The sequence below is a fragment of the Solanum stenotomum genome, chromosome 11 (genome assembly GCF_019186545.1).
Source record: "Solanum stenotomum isolate F172 chromosome 11, ASM1918654v1, whole genome shotgun sequence".
Lineage (NCBI taxonomy): Eukaryota > Viridiplantae > Streptophyta > Magnoliopsida > Solanales > Solanaceae > Solanum > Solanum stenotomum.
In genome coordinates, this window is record NC_064292.1 from 44576730 (window position 1) to 44599808 (window position 23079).

General features: G+C 34.6%; 2 protein-coding genes across 3 annotated transcripts; one reads left to right on the plus strand and one right to left on the minus strand.

Moving 5' to 3' along the window:
- Positions 1-8375: 8375 nt before the first annotated feature.
- Positions 8376-13410, plus strand: LOC125844662 (pentatricopeptide repeat-containing protein At1g77405). Of its 2 annotated transcripts, XM_049523978.1 has the most exons (4): positions 8376-8464; positions 9873-11527; positions 11622-11699; positions 12927-13410. In XM_049523978.1, exon 2 carries the CDS (start codon positions 9877-9879, stop codon positions 11197-11199), a length of 1323 nt encoding a protein of 440 aa, XP_049379935.1. In that variant the 5' UTR covers positions 8376-8464; positions 9873-9876; the 3' UTR covers positions 11200-11527; positions 11622-11699; positions 12927-13410. The 2 variants fall into 2 exon arrangements, with proteins under 2 accessions (XP_049379935.1, XP_049379934.1); XM_049523977.1 differs by lacking the exon at positions 8376-8464 and having other exon boundaries at positions 9813-11527.
- A 1394-nt stretch (positions 13411-14804) lies between these two features.
- Positions 14805-22368, minus strand: LOC125844663 (replication factor C subunit 2). Its single transcript, XM_049523979.1, has 12 exons — positions 22234-22368; positions 22076-22154; positions 21832-21911; positions 20817-20936; positions 20653-20722; positions 20514-20587; positions 18956-19076; positions 18771-18833; positions 18163-18222; positions 15622-15747; positions 15462-15545; positions 14805-14991 (listed from the first exon to the last, which is right to left on the minus strand). Exons 1-12 carry the CDS (start codon positions 22275-22277, stop codon positions 14893-14895), a joined length of 1020 nt encoding a protein of 339 aa, XP_049379936.1. The 5' UTR covers positions 22278-22368; the 3' UTR covers positions 14805-14892.
- Positions 22369-23079: the final 711 nt, after the last annotated feature.

Genomic DNA, 23079 nt, shown 5'->3' on the forward strand with positions numbered 1-23079 from the left:
AAATTTCTAAGGTATCATAAAAAGTGTCAACAAGTCCCTGCACACCTTGTAATTTATAGTCAGGATGAAGTAAAGTAGCAGTTAAAAAAATTTGAGGAATAGGAAAAAAATATTTTTAAAATTTTTCAATCATACCTTCAATTGCAACTCTAAATTTTTCAATTTTTTTGTATCTAGAAAATTGAATTGAAATAGCACAAATATTTATTAATACTGATGAAATAGTAGGATAATAAATTGCAGAAAACATGGTTGTAGCATCATAAAAAAGTCTTAAAAATTCTAATAGTTCATTAGTTTCTTCTCAATCTTCTTCACAAATTCTGTTTAATGGGTCAGCATTATGAGCATTAAACACCATTTGTATGGGTCCTTTATATTCGTAAGCAACTGAAAACATTTCCTAAAAAGAATTACACCTTGTTTTAATATGTCTTGGAATTTTTCTTGGTGGTAAATCACATAGTACACAACGCTCATTAAATTCCCTAATTCTAGCAGCTCTATTAGCATAAAAATCAAGGCAACAACATATTCAATTTTCATACAACCACATTCAAATAATGAAATACCATCTTGTACAACTAAATTTAATACATGTGCAACACATCTAACATGAAAAGAATTAACATCAATTGGACATAATCCAGTTTTTAACATACTAGCAGCGTTTACATTATTAGATGCATTATCTAATGCGACAGACATTACTTTATCTATAAGCATGTAATAATCTATAACACTCAAAATATTTGAAGCTAAATATGCACCAGTTTTTTTCTCTACACATTTTTTATAACTTAAAATTCTTTTTTGCAAATTCCAGTTATGATCAATCCAATGTGCTGTAACAGTTAAATAATCACGTCCATTAACACTACGACCCATGTCCGAAGTTATAGACACTCTACAATCTAATATGTTAAACATACAACGAAGATATTGACAATGTTTACCTTAATATACAAAAACATCAGATTTAACAGTACTTCTTGAAAAAACTCTATAATTAGGATTATAAGTTTGTTGATTATATTCAATAAAATCGGGATGTGAAGGAAAACTATAAGGTAAACCACAAACAGAAACCATTTTAGCTAAATTTTCACGATCTTTCCTTATTATATTTACGTTGTGTTAGTGGACCACTGGGGTTAGAAGGATCTAATGTTCCTTGAACCATGTTAGAAGCCCCTACCGATTCATTAACATTAATATCAAAATCATTAACTGGAATTTCTTTTTTTCTATTAGCTAATGATTTAGCTTATTTATATTGAATCGGCACACAAGATAACAAATGTCTAATTTAAGCCCCCCGTCCCACCTTGACCTCCACCTTGTTTATGTTTAAAAGGTTGCTTACATTTATTACAAATAGCAATAGAATTTTCCTTATCTAAAGTCATAAATTGCCACACAACAGAAGTTTTAGGGCGTTGATACTTCACCTTCTCCCTTGTAGGAGGTATAAGGGGTGGGCGTCCAGAATTTTGCTCCGTTGAATTTGTAGTTTCATTTGGAACATTTGTCACCGGACTAGTAGGTGTATCTTCTAATTCATCTTCTCCCGAACCAACTTCTACTTCTTCACCTGAATTTTCATCAAGATAAGGATTAATATCACCATAAATTTGTTGTAAAAGTTCACGATCGAGTTGAGCATTTGAATCAATATCATAAGAAGTATCATCAACATAAGTAGAATCATTTGTATTAAATCTAACTCTAGAAGTACCACCACATTTACTCTTATTTTTTTCCTTACTACGTTTTTTAGTAAAATTAAATAATCTACTAATGTCACTTGGTTCTTTCTCTTTTCCTTTACCGGTATCTTTTTTGCTAGAACTCATATTTAATTATATGTAAAGTATAATATAAAAATAATAATAACACAAAAATTAATGACGAAAAATAAAATATAAATATTATAAAACGAATGTACCAAATGTCTGCGTTAATAGCAGACGTTATAACCGATTCTTGAAGCTTGTAGTTTGTTGTGACTTGTAACTTGTAATTTGGAACTCCAATATTTGATAGCAAATATGAGAATTATATATATTATGATATATAATATGAAAAATTAGAATTGAAATATATGTATTATGATATAATATGAGACTTAAATGGAATAAAATATTGAGACTTAAGATTGAGAATTTGAGACTTGAAAGGATATAAAAAATGGATGAGAGAATATATGATTTTGTAAGAAATAATAAGGGATAGAGGAGTATTTATAATATTAAAAGTGGGTTAAAGTGTATTTATAATAACTTGAGGGTTTAAAGTAAATTATTAAAAGTAGGGGTGGTAGGGGGAAAAAGGGTCAAAAAATCTGTTGGGGGGGCCCACTAGCCGTTGCCCAACGGATAGAATTTTTTTTAAAAAAAAAATGTTAGGGGATCCCGCGAACCGGCCGGTTCATCCGGGCCAGGACCGGGACGGGTCAACCTGGCCCAACGGGTGAACCGGCCCCTGACCGGTCCCCTATCCCGACCCCTCCCAAACCCCCGAAAATATGCGGGACCAGGTCCAGCGAGCCGATTCTCGGACCGGTCGTGGGCCGGGGCGGGCCGACCCTGTCCCCCTGCCAGCCCTAATTGGACCTGATGAAACTTTGTTCATGGGTAGTTCTATAACAATCAAATTGAAAGTTATGGAAAGGTCCTACTGAAAAGGACATTTGACAAGGTCTAAACAATGTTTGTGTCATATAAAATTGTAAGAAATAGGAACAAATATCTGTGAGAAAAAGCTACCTTGCGGAGAACTTTTCAAACTCAATATTTTTATTTGTTCTTACTTGCTTGAGTCAAACTGTTTGTGACATGAACAATTGGGACATGTCAATTACAAAACCTTGTAAGGAAAACTGATCAACTTAGAAGTTTTGTCTAACTTTGAGTGCAATAAATAAAAAATGTCAAGTTTGTGTGAAATCTAAGTATGCTGAGCATTCTTATAAATCTGTTGAAAGGAATTCTAATCCCTTAGAATTGATTTACACTGACATTTGTGATATGAAGTTAACACCATCTCGTAGTGAAAAAAAATATTTCGTAACTTTCATTGACAATTGCATTAGAAACGACTATGTCTATTTGCTGAATGATAAAGGTGAAGCAATAGAAACGTCTAGACAATATAATATTGAAGTTGAAAATCAGTTGGGAAAAAGATAAGAAGTGATAGGGATGGAGAGTCTAAATCTCATTTTGCAGAAATATGTTTGAAAAGAGGAATTATCCATCAAACTGCTGTCCTATTCACCTCAATCTAATAGGAAAAAAAAACTGAACTTTGAAGGAAATGATCAATGCATTACTTATAAGTTCTGGTTTTCCACAAAACTTGTGTGGAGGAACTATTCTTACTGCAAAAGGGAACAACAAAAAATTTTGCCTTTTCATAAAGAAAGCAATAAAAAGTTTTGTTTTCCAGAACACAATCTATTCCATATGAGAAATGGAAATGAAGGAAATCCAACTTGAAATATTTCAAATTGTGGGGTGTCTAGCCAAAGTCCAAGTTCCTATTCCTAAAAGAAATAAAATAGGACCAAAGACAATGGACTGTAATAATAGACTTGAGTAGTCTAGTGAAAGGTCGAAACGACCTTGGAAAGAACAAAAGGAGAATGTACTTAATAAAGAGATTTCGAGGTGTAGTAAATGTCAAAGGACATCTACTTTCTTCGAATATGTTTTTGTAACATTTCTTGTGTCTTCTGTTGACTCATCCTTTTGGACATATGGTATTAATTGTGAGATTGGTTCAATCTTGAGCAATCCTATTGGAAGTTGGTTGATCTACCCCCAGGAAATAAACTTTTGGGTTCAAAGTGAATCCTCAAAAGGAAAATGAAAATCGATAGAACTGTTGACAGATATAAAGCAAGACAAAAACAAGGTCTTGATCTTTTCGACACATACTCGCCACCAGTAACTAGAATTACATTCATTTAGATGTTAATTGTGTTAGTTGTGGTATATGACCTTCAAATTCATCAAATGAATGTGAAAACAACTCTCTTAAATGGAGAATTGGAGGAAGAAATTTACATGGAACAACCCGAGGATTTTGTGGTTCCTGGTAAAAAAAAGAAATTGTGTGAACTTATTAAGTCACTTTATGGACTAAAACAAGCGCCCAAACAATAACATAAGATATTTGACCAAACTATGTTGGTAAATGGATTTAAGAATGATGGAAGTGATAAATGTGTTTACATTAAAATCACTAGGTCATTGTTTGTTTGCATAATTGGTGATATGCTGATCATCAATGGAGACACTAATGACATAAATGCTACTAAACGTATGCTAGAAAGCAAGTTTGGAATGAAAAATCTTGGAGTAGCTGATGCGATCTTAGGTATAAGAATCCTTAGAACTCCATAATATTTAGCATATTCGCAGTCTCATTGCATTGAAACGGTACTTGACTAGTTCAAATATTTGGATTTCAATATTGTCAAGTCTCCAATAAATGTGAGCTTTGCATTTCAAAAGAGTGAAGGCAAAAGTGACTCACAATTTGATTGTGCTAGAGTATTGGGAAGTATGATGTATATCACGAAGTGTACGCGATTAGATATAGCATTTGCTATTAATGAACTAAGTCGGTTCACGAGTGATCCCAATCGAACTCATTATATGACAATGAAAAGAGTTTTAGAGTATTTAAGAAATACTTAAAACTATGTCTTGCATTATAACAATATCCAGCAGTATTGAAAAGATATAGTGATGCGAATTGGATCACCAGACAAATGAAGTGAAATCCATGAGTGGATATGTATTTACTCTTGTTAGAGGAGCAGTCTCTTAGACATATTCCAAAAAAAAAAAGACATGTATCGCTAGCTCTACAATGATCTCTGAGCTAGGTGCTCTGGATAAGGTCGGTGAATCAGTTGAAAGACTCCGGAATTTCTTCATAGATATTCTTTTTTTTTTGGCCCAAACTATTGGCATTAGTATGCATACACTTTGATAGTCAAGATGCAATAGGTAGGGCATGGAGAATGATGTATAACGGAAAGTCTCGTCATATAGGACATAGACAAGATATCGTTAGAAAACTACTCTCTAGTGGAATTATCATAATTTACTATGTAGAGTCAAAGGATAATGTGTCGAATCCACTTACAAAAAGGCCTAACTAGAGAGAAAGTTTAAAGATCATCTAAAGGAATAGGTTTACGGTTTAGGACAAGTCATCATAGCGGTAACTCTATCTAGCAAACTGGAGATCCCAAGAGCTAGATTCAAGGAGAAAAACAAAGTTGTGACTGACGATTCGGCATTGTCAACAAACTCAATCCATTCTCATGATGAAGACAATGCTCAGGAACAAGGATACAATATTAAGGCTTGTTAATGAGTTACTAAAGCTTAATGTTTTTAATGATTTGCTAAGTTTGGCAGATTTGACCAAAAAATGTATCTATGCGATAACACGGTTAGAAATCACCTATGTGAGTGTGAAGTGTATGCCACTTCAAAGAGAATTATTGTCAAAAGTCTATTCTCTATACACTCATGAAACCAGGAGGTGTTCATGGCTGAAACGAACACAACCGTAAGAACCATAAACGGTTAATTGTGTGATATATGGTTGTCTAGGTATACACCAAAGCTCGACGGTTCAAAGATATCGCATCTACCGATTGACTGAGTATATCCAACATATGTTCACTACGGAAAGTCCAAGGGAAAACCTACTTATCCAGATGCAATTAATTCTTGCTTGTAAAGTACACATACTTGTCAGTTTTTTTGTCTTGGAGTCATTCCCCATTCATGCGGGGGATTGTTGGGTTTTAAAAGGTGTGAATGGAAAATGAAGAGTTGCGACTTTTATGAAGAGTTGTGACTTTGATGAAAAGCTGCGACTATTATGAAGAGTTGTGACTTTTATCAAAAGTTGCGACTTTCATGAAAAGTTGTGACTTTTATGAAAGGTGGTGACCTTTTCAAAAGATTGTGACTTTTCAAAGGTTTGTGACCTTTCCGGTAAGGCACAATAAGGACATTTTCACACTACCCTCTGTTTTTTATAAATTGAGGAATTTCCTCTCATTTTAATAGAACAAATTTCTGGACTTCTTCTTCTACTACTAAATCTAGTATTCTAAGTGTACTTTACTGCCGTTGAGTGGCTCGCTGACACCAGCGTTTTGGGTATCAATACACTGGTGATTGAGATCATTCTATCCTGGGAAGACATATTCCAAATCAAACCTCGGATACTAGAGGGGAATAATTTCCTTAAGAGGACATTGTGCATTCAGTGGGCTTGATCTTCTTTCTGTTTTTCCAGATTCTGGTATGTGTTCCAGATTTTAGATTTGTGAATTAATTTTTGTTCTTCTATTCTTCACTGGTTCATTAAACTTTGGTAACTTCGTGTTTCTGCAAAGTTTGTTGGAATCAGAAAGATTCTTTAAACACCGATTGACAACAATTCTTCTTTAAGAAAAAATATTTCGTATATTTTTTCTAATCTGTTTCTGATTCTAGTTTCTCTATTAGTTTTAATTTTCTAGTTGTGAAAATGTTCTTAAACTTTATTGTGTCTTACCAAGTTCTTCAAAGTTTTGTTCTAAGTATCTTAGGAATACAAGATGAACAACAGTGACTTAAACGCATACACAGATATAGTAATAAATAACACCTTCTCCCTCTTAATTGTTGATTTGATAGGATTATTAAGAGGTTAAATTCAAGATGTTGGGGAATAATGATAAACGATATTTACATATGATTTTTTATTTATTTAGCAAACAGTATTTGAAATTTGAAATTAGCAATAATGGTTATTTCGAGGTGTTGGCTAAATAATTATGTTGCAAGACTTGTGAAAAGACAATATGCAGCCAATATAATTTTGCTTATAACTATAACGAGTCGTTTGGTTTGAATTCAAGTTATAATGAGATAAGTTATATGAAGATTATTTTTTAGTGAGTGTTTGGTTTGTTGTATTCAAAATAATAAATCTTAACAACATATAAGTTTACTAAAATACCCTTCATGGATGTGAAAAATAATGTATAAAAAGTGTTTAAAGGGACATTTTTGTCATTTAGTCATTTATACCACCCATGGGAAGGGATAACTTATCCCGGTACTAATTATTAATCCCATGATAAGTTATCCCAAACTTCCCAACCAAACACTAAATTAAGTGCCACAAAATAATTATCCCAAGACTATTTGTACCTATCTTTCATACCAAACGACCCCTAAGTCAATATGATGCATACATAAGCCGTAGATTAACGTGACGTGCCAAGTTTTGGTACGAGGAATACAAATTCAAAATGCCATGTCCTGTGGCATGTTGCTAAGCGCTTGCATTGTGCTGCTTGCTATTCATAGCACACAACTATTCATTAGTCAGTAGTCAGTAGTCAGTTCCCCGTAAAAGAAAAAAATAATACTCACTTCTCATTTACGAAAAAAGTTCTATTTTAACTGCAAATGTACGAATTGATGTTGAAAATTAAATGTTGGACCTGAGACAGCATCTGAGAAACAGGATATCCTTCTGCAATGATATTGTTCACTTCTTTGTTTGCCAAGTCAAAATTGCCACTTCTGCAAGCTGAGAATATAGCATGCACAACTTCATTTGGGATGACCTAATTGCATGTCAGTTACTAAAATAAGTGTAGAACCCTAGTATTTAAGTGCAAACAGGGCAGGTGGGTGGGATTATACTCCCCCAAGTGTTGAATAAGTGTACAAACATGGAACTGGACCAGCTTTAAAGTAAATTCAGTGTTTTGATAAAAGAGTATGCAGAACAGTAAGTCGAGACAATATGTTTCAGCTTTTCCCCTAAGGTGGGACCCTTAGCCTTTTCCTAAAATGGAACCATATTTGCATGTTTTGAGAGTAGTATTGAGCACCGAGTTGGATACGAGTTAGATAATCCAAACTCCATAACTTTGCAGTCAGTGTAGAATAGGATCGTATTGTTGATTCGGGCAACTCCTCATAAAGCCCCTGGTAAGGGTTTTGTTATTAGATTCATAAGTTCATCTCGTCCTTTATCCTGACAATGTATTAGATAGCTTTGACAATGTGGGCAAGACGTGGTATCATTACGAGGCTTATAGTGATGGTTGTCTATTAGAGAAACTCCCCAAGAAAAGTAAAGTATTCTATTTTAGCATTTGATATCATTGCATATGACTAAGTTGTAATGTTCTATTGATTTCAATACACTTGCATGCTTTACTTTACAATTATCTATTTTATAGTTCTTTTCTGAGTTACTCTTTCAGTTAAGTATATTCCGTCTAACAAGTGTTTCATTCAGCTATTTTACATACTGTACATTATATGTACTGACGTCATTCGACACTACATCTTTTAATGATGTAGATACATGTATTCAGGATCGACAGTAGACGCTTCATTGAGATCCTCTCCATCAGCTTTTGGTGAGACATCCTTACTTTCAGAGGACTCCAATTTATTTATGCCATTTAGTTTTAGTAGAACATTCTAGTTCATTATTCAAGTAGTCGTGGGTCTTGTTCCACACCTACCCGTTTAAAGGAGCATAAACGTCAAAATTTAGACTAAAAATAATTTTTTAAAAAAAAACAAAAATAAGAAAATTAAAAATGATATTTTTTACTTCTTTTTTCTCTTCCTTCCCCACCAACCCTTATTTCTCTCTCTTTTCCCCCTTCCTAGCCCTCCCCCGTTTCTTTGTTCTCCCTTTTTTCTTTTTTTTCATATTTTCTTTCTTTTTGAGAAATGATAATGTATTATTGATGTAGATCTATGTTTTCTTTCCATTTTTTTGGTAATTTAAAACCCATGAGGTGACAAAGATTCAATAGTTTTGAAGGATGAAATGTGGTTGTTGGATATCTTTGTGAAATTAGGTAAAATGTGATATGTATAATTGTGTACAAATATTATGATATATTGAAGTACTTTAATGGTGATTTATTGGCATCAATGGTGAAAAAGGATTTATGGTGGTTCAAATGATGGTAGATGGTTACGATTAAGATTTGCAAATGATAAATTTTTGAGAAAAATTGAATTATGATTTTTAAAAACTTGAAGGGCCTTGACACAACAATAGACAATGACGGCCTGAAAAAGAAAAAATATTTAAGGAGAATAGAGATGGTGTTAATGGTGGTTGTGGGTTGAGGAAGGAGAAGGGAGGGTGAGAGAAATAATTATTTTATTTTATTTTATTTTTTAAAATAGAAAATAACACTTTTGTTAATAATTTAAAAATAGTTGTGAAATAATTATGATATGACATTAATATATGTGATGTGGATATGACATATCATTTATGTAAGAGAGAATGAGCTACACACATGATTGGAGGGATTTAAAAGTCTCATTTTAATTGAGTTTAGGGGTTCAGCTGACAAAAGGTTAAATAGAAGGATCTAGAATACAAACTCATATAAGTATAAGGATCCATAAGATCATTTTGCCTTTTAAATATTATTATTATGATTCATATTCACATTTCAAACTTTTCATAAAGTATGTTTTAATGTTTCGAATGCTCATCTATTTTAAAGCTTATGTGTAAGTGTTTAGTCTTCTGCTCACTAGTAAGTCAGATCAAAGATTCCCTAGGGACCAATAAAGGCTCTAGGTATCGATCACGCCTAGGGTATAGGCTTGAGGTATGACAAACTTAGTATCTAAGTACCGAGTTCAAGTGTTCTAGGATGTGTGCGCCTCATGTATAATAAGGAGACTACAAGACACCCACTAATTTCATTTCATTTAATGTTGATGGGCGATCAATGGTGATGGCTTTGGTTGATTATATAATATGAAAGTCGGAATATGTTTGTTTTGCAGAATCATGTTGTCATCAAGATCACTTTCTTCTCCTTTCAACCAAAACCTCGTTATGGATCAAGTTATGGCTGCTATTATCAGAAATCGGTCATTTGAGGCTTCAATTCTCCAACCCATTTGGACTATAGAAACAGTTACTCAAGTCTTAAGATCAATCCCCAGATTCCTCTTCCAATCCCCAAGATCCATCGGCCGACAAAATGGGTTTCGCTACCGTACCCCATTAAAGCAGAGAAACCTGAAACAAGAGTTCCATAACGCTCGGAAGGGAGTACTCATTCTTGGCCCAGCCGCTCATAGAGATCCTCAAAAGGTACAATTAGGATTAGAGAAAGCATTGGAATTTTTCCATTGGGTTGAGACCCATTGTGGGTTTACTCACAATGAGCTCACTTGCAGAGAGATGTCTCTTGTTCTTGCCAAAGGGTCTTGTAATTCGAAGCTTCTTTGGGAATTTCTCAAAAGAATGTCGAGAAGAGGGCTTTTGACGACACCGACTGTTACGTGTTTGATAAAATGCCTAGGAGAAGAAGGGTTGGTAAATGAAGCATTGACTACTTTCTACAGAATGAAGCAATTTCACTGTAAGCCTGATGTTTATGCTTACAACACTCTCATATTTGCTCTTTGTAGAGTTGGGAATTTCAAAAAAGCTAAGTTCTTGATGGAGCAAATGGAGTTGCCTGGTTTTAGGTGTCCACCTGATGTCTTTACTTACACAATTTTGATTAGCTCTTATTGTAGATATGGTATGGAAACTGGCTGTAGAAAAGCTATTAGACGGAGAATGTGGGAGGCGAATCACTTGTTTCGCGTCATGCTATTCAAAGGATTTGTTCCTGATGTAGTAACTTATAATAGTTTGATCAATGGATGCTGCAAAACTAATAGGATAGAGAGAGCATTGGAGTTGTTGGATGATATGGTGAAAAGAGGGGTTGTGCCTAATCGAATTACGTATAATTCTTTCATTAGGTATTATAGTGTTACAAATGAGATTGATAAGGCTATTGAAATGCTGAGAAGAATGCAAGGAATGAATCATGGAGTAGTACTACCATGTAACAGTTCGTATACACCGATAATTCATGCTATGTGTGAAACTGGTAGGGTGGTGGAGGCAAGAGATCTTCTTGTCGAATTGGCTGAACAAGGTTCGATTCCAAGAGAATATACTTATAAACTAGTTCGTGATGCTTTAGAATCTTCTGGGAAGATTGATTTGCTTGATGAAGAATTGTGTACAAGATTAGAAGATGGTATTAAAGATAGGATTAGACAAGTGATGAAAGTAAAACCTTTGTTGCAGCATCGAAGTGTTTCATAGCATTGAATTTTATACTTCTATGTTGCTCAGACTCTTCAAAAATGTTGACGGGTGCGTGTCGGATTCTCCAAAAGTAGTGTATTTTTGGAGAATCTGACACGGATGCAGTATCGAAAGTGAAGAGTCCGCACAACTTAGTTTTTATGGATTTTGATCTTATAAAAACACAAGGGATTTAACTTATATAATGTAATACTATAAAAAATTGCTGGCTCTGAATCTGCATTTAGCACCGGAGGTCATGTCATTGGAAAGTTTTGAAGTTCTATTCTTCCTGCAAATGCTGAGGCGAAACTATGTACTAGGGATTGGATTTGTGGACAAGAAGGTAAATTTATCTTCTCTAGTTTCATTTGTTTCATTTTATTTAGTGAATTTGCATTTAGAACTGTAATGACTTGTTTTTTTTTAAATTGTTTAAGATCTTGATGGATTCGAACCAGATTCTGATGAAGATGAGATTGTTGTTGACCATCAACCTTATGTTGATAAACTTAGAGGTAAGATTTGAGAGCAACTCACATATTGTTCTTAGTACTCTCTGTTGTTGATGACAGTTTATTATCAACTGTTCTCATCTTTCTGAACTTAGATATGTAACTTCACATTTATTGGAATGTGTAATGAACCATCAATTCTTGATCACTGTTGCTTTTTTTTGTTGTCTTAAATACACTCTTTGCCTCTAATTGCTAGTCTGGTTACAATGTACTCGATCTGGATCTTTCCGAATTCGACAGAGTGATTTAGCAGATCGCTCCCCAAGCTACAATTAGTGAAGTAGTGAGCATGTTTGGTATTTCTGTATAGATTCTTCATTGAGGAGATGTCAACTCTCCAAAATCCATCTTCTTCTTTTTTTTAATAGCAGAACATTGAGATTTGTTTGATCATTTTGGAATAAGGTGCACTTTAGGTGTATTTGTTTTTGTTATTAATGGTAATCTCTACATTAACCAAGGCGATTGTCGTCTTTTCTAATAGCAGCACATCGAGAGTGTGTTTGTATTTATAACATTGAGTCAATTTTCAATGGAAATGGATCTGGAGCAGCATGGTAGTAGTTCTCTAAACTCTCTCTCTGTGTGCGAGAGAGAAAAGTGAGNTATCAACTGTTCTCATCTTTCTGAACTTAGATATGTAACTTCACATTTATTAGAATGTGTAATGAACCATCAATTCTTGATCACTGTTGCTTTTTTTTGTTGTCTTAAATACACTCTTTGCCTCTAATTGCAAGTCTGGTTACAATGTACTCGATCTGGATCTTTCCGAATTCGACAGAGTGATTTAGCAGATCGATCCCCAAGTTACAATTAGTGAAGTAGTGAGCATGTTTGGTATTTCTGTATAGATTCTTCATTGAGGAGATGTCAACTCTCCAAAATCCATCTTCTTCTTTTTTTTAATAGCAGAACATTGAGATTTGTTTGATCATTTTGGAATAAGGTGCTCTTTAGGTGTATTTGTTTTTGTTGTTAATGGTAATCTCTACATTAACCAAGGTGATTGTCGTCTTTTCTAATAGCAGCACATCGAGAGTGTGTTTGTATTTATAACATTCAGTCAATTTTCAATGGAAATGGATCTGGAGCTGCATGGTAGTAGTTCTCTAAACTCTCTGTGTGTGTGAGAAAGCGAATTCAGTTTTTCGATATCCTGCATATGCGTATATTAGCTATCTAAAAACTTCTGCATACCTACGATTTTTTTTCTTTTTCTGTCAGATCATCGCATCTGAAATGACAATCCACAATAGCAGAAATCACTGAGAGTTTGTGGAAATTTTGTTGGAAGTAGTGGCCTTGTAGGTGCAACATCTTCGTCTTTTTAGAGTTAACATGCTGCCGAGCAATTAACCATGGATCTCCAGTTGATCAGTTGACGAAAGCTGGATTAACACCATCTCATATTGCAGCAACAATATTTAACGTACTTGGACAAACCATGGAGGCTTTAGAGGTCATGGCATAAGATGGGATAAGTGTTTGAAGAACTGTTAGAAAGTTGTCATGTAGTAACACACAAGAGACTACATTGATGCAAACAATTGAGTTTGATTGAGCAGAAAACAAAACAACTTTCTGTAAAGTTCACAAATGTATCTCTTTTTTTTAATAACAATTTTGGTGGATTAGGCAGACTTAATTGTCATTTGACAAAAGTGTTCCAGTCACAATTGTCTGATTTAGTTATTTAATTCTAACACTTGTGATCTTGTGACCAAATTGTAACGAGTATCATCTTCATTATCCAAATTGATCATTTAATGTCTTTAAATGCTTTATGACTTGGTCATTTTGGAGCTCATTGAGCATGTGAGAAACTTGATTCATGGAATAATATGGGTAAATATGGATACCCATATTATCCATTGAATAACTCGTTTTTACCCATTTAAAATATGAGTCGAGTATTTTATCCATTTTTATTTAACTTGTTTTCGATCGACTCATATTTGGCTCGACCCGCTCGTTTGTCACTCCTAATATAAAATAATTCATTGATAAAAAGTTCGTCAAAAGATTATAGACTCTAGACCTTATTTAATCATGGTCTTGTCCAATTTGCCTTGTGCAGTTGGTTTGATTTTCTTCCAATTCAGATTACCAAGTTTTGTTGGTAGACAGTCCTGACCCTTCGACAAGCTCCCCAAATTTTTGTTCCATAGTAAAGTGCAATACGTGATATGTAGATTAGTTGCACATTTCCATTTCAAATGTAGCCATAAAAAAAGTTCTGATTGATGATCAAATATTGAGCTCAAGAGTCCTAAAAAAGTAAAAACTATTGACTTTTTATAAAATTATTTGTGAGTTATGTTGACTTTGCAATAATGTTGATAGTAGAATCTCATTGACATGCCAGTCGCCCATTAAAATCATTAAGTTGGGGTTCAAGCCCCACGCCATGCAAAGTGAAGCCCGACATTTACGTGAAGAAGGGTAGAGGGATGGGCCCATTATCCACCGAGTTTAGAAGGCTGTGATTGGTCCAAAGGGCAGGTCACAGACGAATTTCTCGGTTATCAAAAAAAAAAAAATTGGGGCACCTCTTATTGTGCGGAGGAGTAAAACAAACAACTACTAAGATTCTCAAATCAAAATTATGTCACAAAAATTGAAACAGAGCGAGCGAATAACTATTTTAGGAAATGTAGACGCAAAAGAAATAGTAAAAACTGTGTTGGTTCTACAACAGAGCAGAGCCAACCCAATCAGCATTGCTCGCTGGTCGTCTTGGCCACGACTCACATGACGAAAACAAAGAGGAAAGTGAATCATAAAAAGGAGAAATTCACTTTCGGCTAGACACTGACCATCGACAGTCTCTTGATCCGACAAGTAATCCAGTCCTGGTTCGAGTCCATTCTTATGACTCTTCTTCTTCGTATTCTTCTATATTGCTTGCTTCAGCAATGGGCTGAAGGAGACGGAAAGCACCAATCTGAGGCAACTCCCATAGCGGGTCGGGTCAAACTTATACTCGTACTTTTCCTCCTAATACAATTCTTGCTATATAACATATATAGTGAAGATGAAGATGAAAGATGATATGCATATATAAGCCGTTATCTAAGTAGACAAATTTATGAGGCAAAGAAGAAAGACTACAAAGCAGACTTTCCAATAAACCATATAAGCCGTCGATTAATGTGACTTAGCAAGAAGTTTTGATAAGAGGAATACAAATTCAAAATGCCATGTCCTGTGGCATGTTGCTAAGCGCTTGCATTGTGCTGCTTGCAACATTCAAAAGTTGCAAATACTCATCCGCTCCGTCAACAAGACACTGCAGAAAAAAGAAAACATAAGCACATCATTGTCAACTAACTGTGCCGGAAACAGTCAATTCTATGGTGCTGATACATTACTGCACTAAGCCGAACTCCAATTCTAGGGGAGAATTTCAGATGACACAATTATTAATACAGAATTCACAGCACACAGCTATTCATTAGTGATTAGTCAGTACTCTAGTTCCCTGGAAAAGAAAAAAAATAACCAAAACTAATACTCACGTCTCATTTTGTATGGCATTGTTGTCATTTAAAGAGTCAAAACAAGTTGTACTTTTGACTACAAATTAAGAAATCAATGTACTAATTGATGCAGAGAACTATATGTTGGGACCCTCGTAGTTCTAACCCCATCATTCTTTCAGAGATGGAGGAAATAAAAAATAAAACACAAAGGAGTATAAACAGTAATAATCACTCTTAACAACAATACTATTAGAGTAAGCTGAAGAAGAGGAATAACCTTGTCTGCTTCAGCAAATTTCTTGCATATTCTTGCTTTCTGTTCATCAGAAATGTCGTCTGCATCAACTACTATATCATACAACTGAAAGAAGCAGCATGTTAGTACAAAATGTTAGCATGGTTGAATGAAAAATGAGATCACACATAGATATTGGGACCTGAGACAGCATCTGAGAAACAGGATATCCTTCTGCAATGACATTGTTCACTTCTTTGTTTGCCAAGTCAAAATTGCCACTTCTGCAAGCTGAGAATATAGCTTGAACAACTTCATTTGGGATGACCTGATCATAGTAATTGCACGTCAGTTGCTAAAACAAGTGTAGAACCCTAGTATTTAAGTGCGAATAGGGCAGATGGGTGGGCTTATACTCCCTTAAGTGTTGAATAAGTCTACAAACTTGGAATTGGACCAGCTAACTCAGACAATTTCTCGGTTATAAACCAAAAGTACAGTATTGACCATGACTTCAGATGTGAGCTTATATGTCAAAACAATTGCAGCAATAGTTGAAATCTATTAGAAATGAATAAATGAAACTGTTTTCATGAAATCAAGTTACATTACATATATCTTGAGATTTTTTATTTTTCATCAAAGAAGCAGCACATAAAAGCAGGTAGTCACTTTCACAGACATGGAAGTACATCACTAATCTAAAGGATGATTCTTTCAAGAAGTATCCTTTAGGATTGGGAATGGCACCTCTGTTAAGTTTTGGAAAGACAAATGGTTGTTTAATATTCTTCTAAAAGACTTCCATCTAGACTCTTCCTCGTAGAAGCAGAACCAGACTCCACAGTTGCAAGCAACATGGATGGAAACATTTGGGATATTCGCTTTAGAAGAAACTTTCAGGATTGGGAACTGGAAGAACTCACTGATCTGCATCAATTGAATTATATGTAATGATAAATATATTAAGTTGAATTCTATATCTACACATACCAAAACCATAGCAAAATCCTAGTACCAATCTAATCATCTTTGGAAGGTCTTCAGTGAATTCTCAAACATCAAACAGCCGGAAATGGGGAAATTCAAGCAAAGAAGTGTTTTCAGTGAAGGCAGGTTATAGTAGTACGAATGCTGTCAATGTTTTGACTGGTCCTTGGCCTTGGAAACTGATATGGAAGACAAAACTACGCACCAAAGTCAAGTGTTTTACTTGGACAGCCCTCAAAGATGCCATACTAACTCAGGATAATCTTTAAAAAAAAAGGATCTCGCTGATGAACAGATGTTATATGTGCCAAAAAGACTCATGAATCAGTTAACTTTTTTTTTTGCACTGCCCTGCTACAGCAGACCTATGGCACATGTTAACAGTAATATCTGAAATCAGTTGGACAACCCCAAACAGCTTAAAAGGAGCAGTTGAAAGTTGGAGCTTATGGAAAGTAGATAGAGTCATCAAGAATATCTGGCAAATGATCCCAGCATGTATTTTATGGTGTTCATGGACAAAAAGGAACAGTAGATACTTTGATGGGACTTCAACTCCTAACTGTGCTCTAAAAACCAAGTGTTTAGTTAACCTTTTTAGTTGGAGCAAATTATCCCCGATTAATGATGCTATGACCTTTTAGAATTTATTAGCTCCCTCTCAGTGGCTTAGCAGCCTTAAATTTTTCCTCATGGTTTCAAGCTCCCAGCTTCTAATAGTTTTTTGCAGTGTAAGGAGCTTTAACCTTTCTTTGTAAAGCTTTATGCATCTTTCTTGATGCTTTTCAGTACAACTTACTTCATCAATTTTATGAAAAAAGATTGAATATGAATGTATGGCTACAAGTTGTCAACTCAAATAATAACAGATGTTTGCAAAATCACCGTGCAAATCCACGAGTGATTATATTTGAAATAAGTAACGAGCATACAGTATGCATGCTCCAATTTGAAGAACATTGTTAAGAAATTGTCCAGGTTCTATATTAGAATTTTTATATTTTCAGTTAAGAATCCATAAATATTGACACCAATCAAAAGGACTTTATGCTTGCTTTCTCATTTTAATACATTTAAAGACATAATCTTATCCTCAGAGCATGACTAGTCAAGCAAGACATTCCAAAACATTTTCTCTTCTTTTCCTTAGTTTTAACTACTACTACTCCTAAAATTGGTAAATAAACTTTCTCAGCTTAAGCACATCAGCATATCCCAATTATCAAAGGTTAGATGTCAAAGAAAATGGTGAAATTTATAATAGCCTTCATTGGAAATAAAAGGAATAAATTAGAAACACACATAAAAACACACAGTACTAATAAGGAGAATGTCTTAAACATCTATATACTGCTACATTAATAGCCTGTTTGGATTGGCTTATTTTAGGTGCTTTTAAGCAAAAATAGCTTTTAAGCAGTTTTTTAGTGCTTGGGTAAAATAAAAAAAGTGCTTTGGGTAAAATAAAAGAAGTGCTTATAAGCACTTATTTTTAAGCCAAAACCAGTCAAAGCCATAAGTTAGAATTTTCTTTGGCTTTTGGCTATAAAGTCATAAGCCAAAGCCCATCCAATCAGGCTCCAAGTATTATATCCATCAAGGTAAAGAAAAGGCCCGATGCATAAATCAACAATTTTCCGTCCAAAAAATTTTAATAGATGAACGCATTGATCATGTGAAAGTTTAATGATGATCCCCTAGTTGGTCTAAAAGCAATATCAAACTAACAATACAGAACCAGATATGAACTTACCCCAGACACACTAATCAGTTCCTTTGCTGATATGGAAGATCCAAATAACCGAGCAGCACTCTGAAGCAATTCAAAATGTTACCAATCAATTTTCAATGGTTGATAATATAGTCAGGAAGTGAAAGATGCCAAGAACGCAGAGGCTTGAAATTGCATAATATTTATTCATTCCACAAAACAATAGGGAAAGCTTCATTTTCATTCTAGAATGAACTGAAATTGCAGCAGCATCTCATAGCTGAACAAGTGTCTCTATGATATTGATTATGGGTATGATGTTCCACTCTCACCTTTTTTTCCAATCATCAATAAATGTGATTACTCCTTTACTTCTTCGGTCCTACGTTTTTTTTCATCTCAGGGAAGATAGCTAGAACTGCATATATAGTTCTTATCCTTGTTCTTTCCACTGCATAATCCAAAGATATAATCTACAACTAAGCAGATTATATTTAGATAAATCGAAGCAGAGAAATCTTTTCCTCTGATTCATGAAGAATGGTTCTTTTTTATAGGTGTTCTCTTTCCTTGTGCTGAGTCAACTAGCAATTCTTTTAAGCTTCTTTTCCTAATACTTAAAAATGTAGAAGGCAGAAAATTCATCTTACTTGTAAGTATGTAATAGCCCTTCGCAAATCACCTTGAGAAATGGAACTGAGGGTAGAAAGAGCCTGCAATCAGATGACACACTCCTATATATAGCTTAATTCCAAAGTGACAATTGAACCATCAATTAAATGAATGAAGCAAACAGCTTTTACAAACAAGGAATCAAGTTACTATATCCACACACCTCTGAATCTAGATTAAGACCTTCCTCTTTACAAATATGCAATATTCGGCTGCCCATTATTTCTTCAGGAAGTGGCTTGAATCTAAACTTCGCACATCTGGAAGCAAGTGGCTCTATGATCCTAAACCAAAGATATATTTATCATTATCTTCCCTACTCCACCTTAAAGCTTAAGCACATTCAACAGAAAGCTTGAAAGATCTTTTAAGTTAACCACAAAATGTGCACAAATGTCAATCATCAAAAAACCATAATGATTTTTCTTTCAGCAAAAATGACTTTTGCCAGGCAACAACAACAACAATATACCCAGTGTATTCTTACAAATGCGGTTTGGGGAGGGTAGAGTTTATGCAGACCTTACCCCAAAAGTCAGCAAAATGACTTTTCCCAGGCATTCATCTTAAATCTTGCATTTATTCCAAGCAAACATATATGGTAATAGCTAGATAAGTCAAATCAAGATACACCTTTTTCCCATCTAGAAAATCTGAAACTTATGGCAAGAGATTCCACTCATGACAGCGGTGGCATCTTGAAACAGCTTCAGGTTCATAGTTTCTCAAGCCCAAAAAGTGATCTTTGGTTGCACTACCTATGAGTAATGAGTTTATTTCTCCTACACATACTGGTGCTCTATAATACCATAGAATAGAAAACAATGTTGTAACTAGCCCTTAATATCACAGATTCATCATGATAAAATTATCCTATCTTTAGAGTGAAACAATTCTGTTCCTACTCCAAACTATTTTCACGCATACCATTCAAACAGCTTAAAGAAGATCAAACTGAATAAAAAGCAAGCCAAAGGCACAAACATGTAAAACAAAGAGAGTAGATGAAACCAATTGCACATGTAAACTGGCACTTATCCACCAAAATTCATATCACAGTTCAACTATTTAATGTCTCCGGTAATTCTCACACCGCAATGCCACAAACAAATAAACCAAAAAAAGGATCAGCCAAGTTTTGTTTGCAAAATAATTTCATTAAATGTTGTAAATAGGCGACATGCATTTCATGTGAAAATACAAGGTTGATTTCATGGACAGATAAGTCTGAAACGAAGCACTACTTCCACTTAGCCACATAATCGACTTTCATCACTGAGCTTGTTTCAGCTTTCCTATACCTAGAAGAGAAAAGGGGGGAAAATAGCTAAAACTTAAAAGAGCAAAACTCAATTGAGTTTCACCACAACTATTCAAGGATCATTTAAAGATAAAACTCCAATCTACTTGTTATATGGAAATGGAACTGACGAGAAGGCTTAAATCAGATTCCAGAATTATTTAATTATTTAAGATTTTGGCAACCTGACGCCAATACTACATTGCAGACCATAGAATATACAACCCTTCTTTATATTTGATTTTCTTCCATCAACGAAAACAATTTCAAAGAAACAGTAAAGCTGATTTTCAAGGGCAGAATAATGAATTTACGTGGAAAAAAACTAATTAATGCGTTGTGATTTACAAACAAACCTGTACGAAGAGCAAAGGAAATCAAAATAAAATAGATTAGAAAAAAAGGCAGAATGATAACAAACCTGCTGATGTAATTACAAATGAAGAAGAACCTTGTAACTTTTGAATATGTCTCCATAGTTCGTCGCAAGGCATTCTGCAAATCCAAGTGTTAGGTCAAATTTATGTAGTTTATTAGTAAAAACAAGTAAGGCAACTCACTTGAGCATCTTGAGTCATTGAATCTGCTTCATCAAGAATTATGATCTTAAAAGGTGGGCAAGGATAACCACTGAAATGAGTAAGGAAGATATGCTGTTAAACATTAAAGTAAAAGAGAGGCTTAAAATGCATTAAAAATTGAGCAAGACAAGACAAAAGTATACCTTTGCCGATTAGAACCTACAGCAACAGCAGCAAAGTTCTTAATTTTTGTGCGAACTACATTGATACCACGGTCATCACTAGCATTTAGCTCCAATACCCTCGACTTATACAGCTCAGGTCTGTCAAAGAAGAATTCATTGGAAGATGAAATATATACATACAGAAAGTAAGGTAGGAAAAAGGTAACAATCAAACAGCAGAAACTCACAAGGCCCAAGTTTGATGATATGATTTCTCTTTTGTCAGAGAAAATCTTAAACAGCATATGGACATAGAATCAAGGATGAAGGAAGTAAATACATTTTCTTATCCAAATGCATTTAACAACACGATCCTAGTTGTCTGTCTATGAATCATAGAGAGAGCGTGTATGTACAAACATGACTAGGTTAAGACACCAAACTAGCAGCAACTAGAAGAAACGCTAGGACTTGAATACAGTCCTAAAATTTGAAGCAAGGCAGCTTGCTGTTTAAGACTATAAGTCCTTTCAATTTCAAGAATAAAAAGAGTGTAAAGAAAACAGATGTCCCAAAGTTCCGTTATTACTCAATATCATTCTTTTAAAACAAAAGGAGGGCTTAAATTGCTCCAAAAGTAGTAAACTTTTTTCAAAAGCTGAAGTCTTATTCCTCTTTACACTTGAATTTCGAATCAACTTTTAGCAGAAGAACGAAATTACTTTTCTTTACTAAGCTAGAAACAGTGTAAGATAGAAACTCCTAGCCCCAATTGGATAGCGACTAGCATTATAGGTCATTGGGCAACTGAAAGGGATTTTCAGGAATCATATTTATACAGACTTATTCATAATCAATTCCACCAAACTACAAATTCCCATGAAATTAACATATAGAAACACTTTTTTTTACTAAAATAGAAATTGTTTTTCAGGAATCACATCAATAGAAACTTATACATAATCAACTCCACTAAAACTACAAATTTCTAAATGAAATTAACATCAACTACGGCGAACCCCAAGTAAAATCCACATATGACTTAAAAACATACCCGAAAAGCTGATGGGCAATGGCAAGAGCAGTGGTCGTCTTTCCAGTTCCCGGAGGACCATAAAACAGCATATGCGGGCACTATAAGAAATAAAAAAGGGATAACAACTTAGTTACTGATGTTTCTTCACAGTAAAGTAAAGGATGCTGAATTTTGTATTCTCAACATGAAATTTAGGAAAACCCTAGGAGTAAGTGTTTAATGTGCTTAGCAATAAATCAATCAAATGAAAGTGATGGTTTACGTTAGAGGTCTCGAGAGTGTTGGTGAGGACTCGAACGACCTCATCCTGGTGAGCTACATCCTTCACTTGCTTCGGTCGACTGCAAAAATCTAAAAGTTACATATCCATGGCTGAGAGCTTTGCATAGAAAAGAGGAGTTAAGTTAATTGAAAGGTTACTATTTCTCGACCCATGGCTGAGAGCTTTGCATAACTGGCGCCATAGCTGTTCTCTTTGTTTTCTCAGAGTGCTGTTTCCCGCTTGGAGAGGAAGAAGAAGAAACGGGAAAATTGCTAATATGTCTATGCAGTCATTTGGGCCGACTCTCAACTTATTAACCCAAATGAATTTTGGCCCAACACTCCCAAACTAGTTAATTACACAAACATTCCTTTCATCAAAACTAATCCACTTTATAATTTAAAATTTAAAATATACATATTATTCCACTAATAAAATCTTTTAGACTCATGTACATGTATCAAAGATACTAAATATATGTTTCTTTGATATCAGAGACATTCTAAAATACAAATATATGGAGAGAGAGAGGCGAGCGAGATGGGAAAGGGACATTGCTTCCTAGATATATGTGTACCATGCTTGGATATAGTGCATCTAAAATAAATTACACCTAGTTTGACTCACATGTATCGAAGATATATGTATATGGTGAAGTACGGAAGGTAATTTTGAAAACAAAAGTGAAGTCGTGTAATTAGACTCCTAAACTAGTAGGATTTGTGTTTTTTGCTCTAATTTCAACCCTTGCAGAGTATGTGTGTCCATGTCAGTACGTGAGGTGTCCTCTACATTAGTTATATGGGTCACAACTATACCTTTGTCCCGTGAAAGAATTTTGTTCTCAAAGTTAAAAGATGAGTCCCGACCCAAGTCGGCTGAGCCTGTGAGTTGAAGTGAGACATGCATTTTGTTGATCAACAAGTTATCCAATACAACGCTTGAGTAAATAAATATGAAATATTGGTGTATATGTGCTTCATTAGGCAAATTCGTGTTTGTGA

Coding starts and splice junctions, on each gene's coding strand:
- LOC125844662 (XM_049523977.1), top strand. CDS start 9,844: ATGAAAGTCGGAATATGTTTGTTTTGCAGAATCATGTTGTCATCAAGA.
- LOC125844663 (XM_049523979.1), bottom strand. CDS start 22,277: ATGGCGCCAGTTATGCAAAGCTCTCAGCCATGGGTCGAGAAATA. Junction 19,077..20,513: donor ATTTGTAATTACATCAGCAG/GTTTGTTATCAT, acceptor TCTTTGGTTTAG/GATCATAGAGCCACTTGCTT. Junction 18,834..18,955: donor GTCTTAATCTAGATTCAGAG/GTGTGTGGATAT, acceptor ATCTGATTGCAG/GCTCTTTCTACCCTCAGTTC.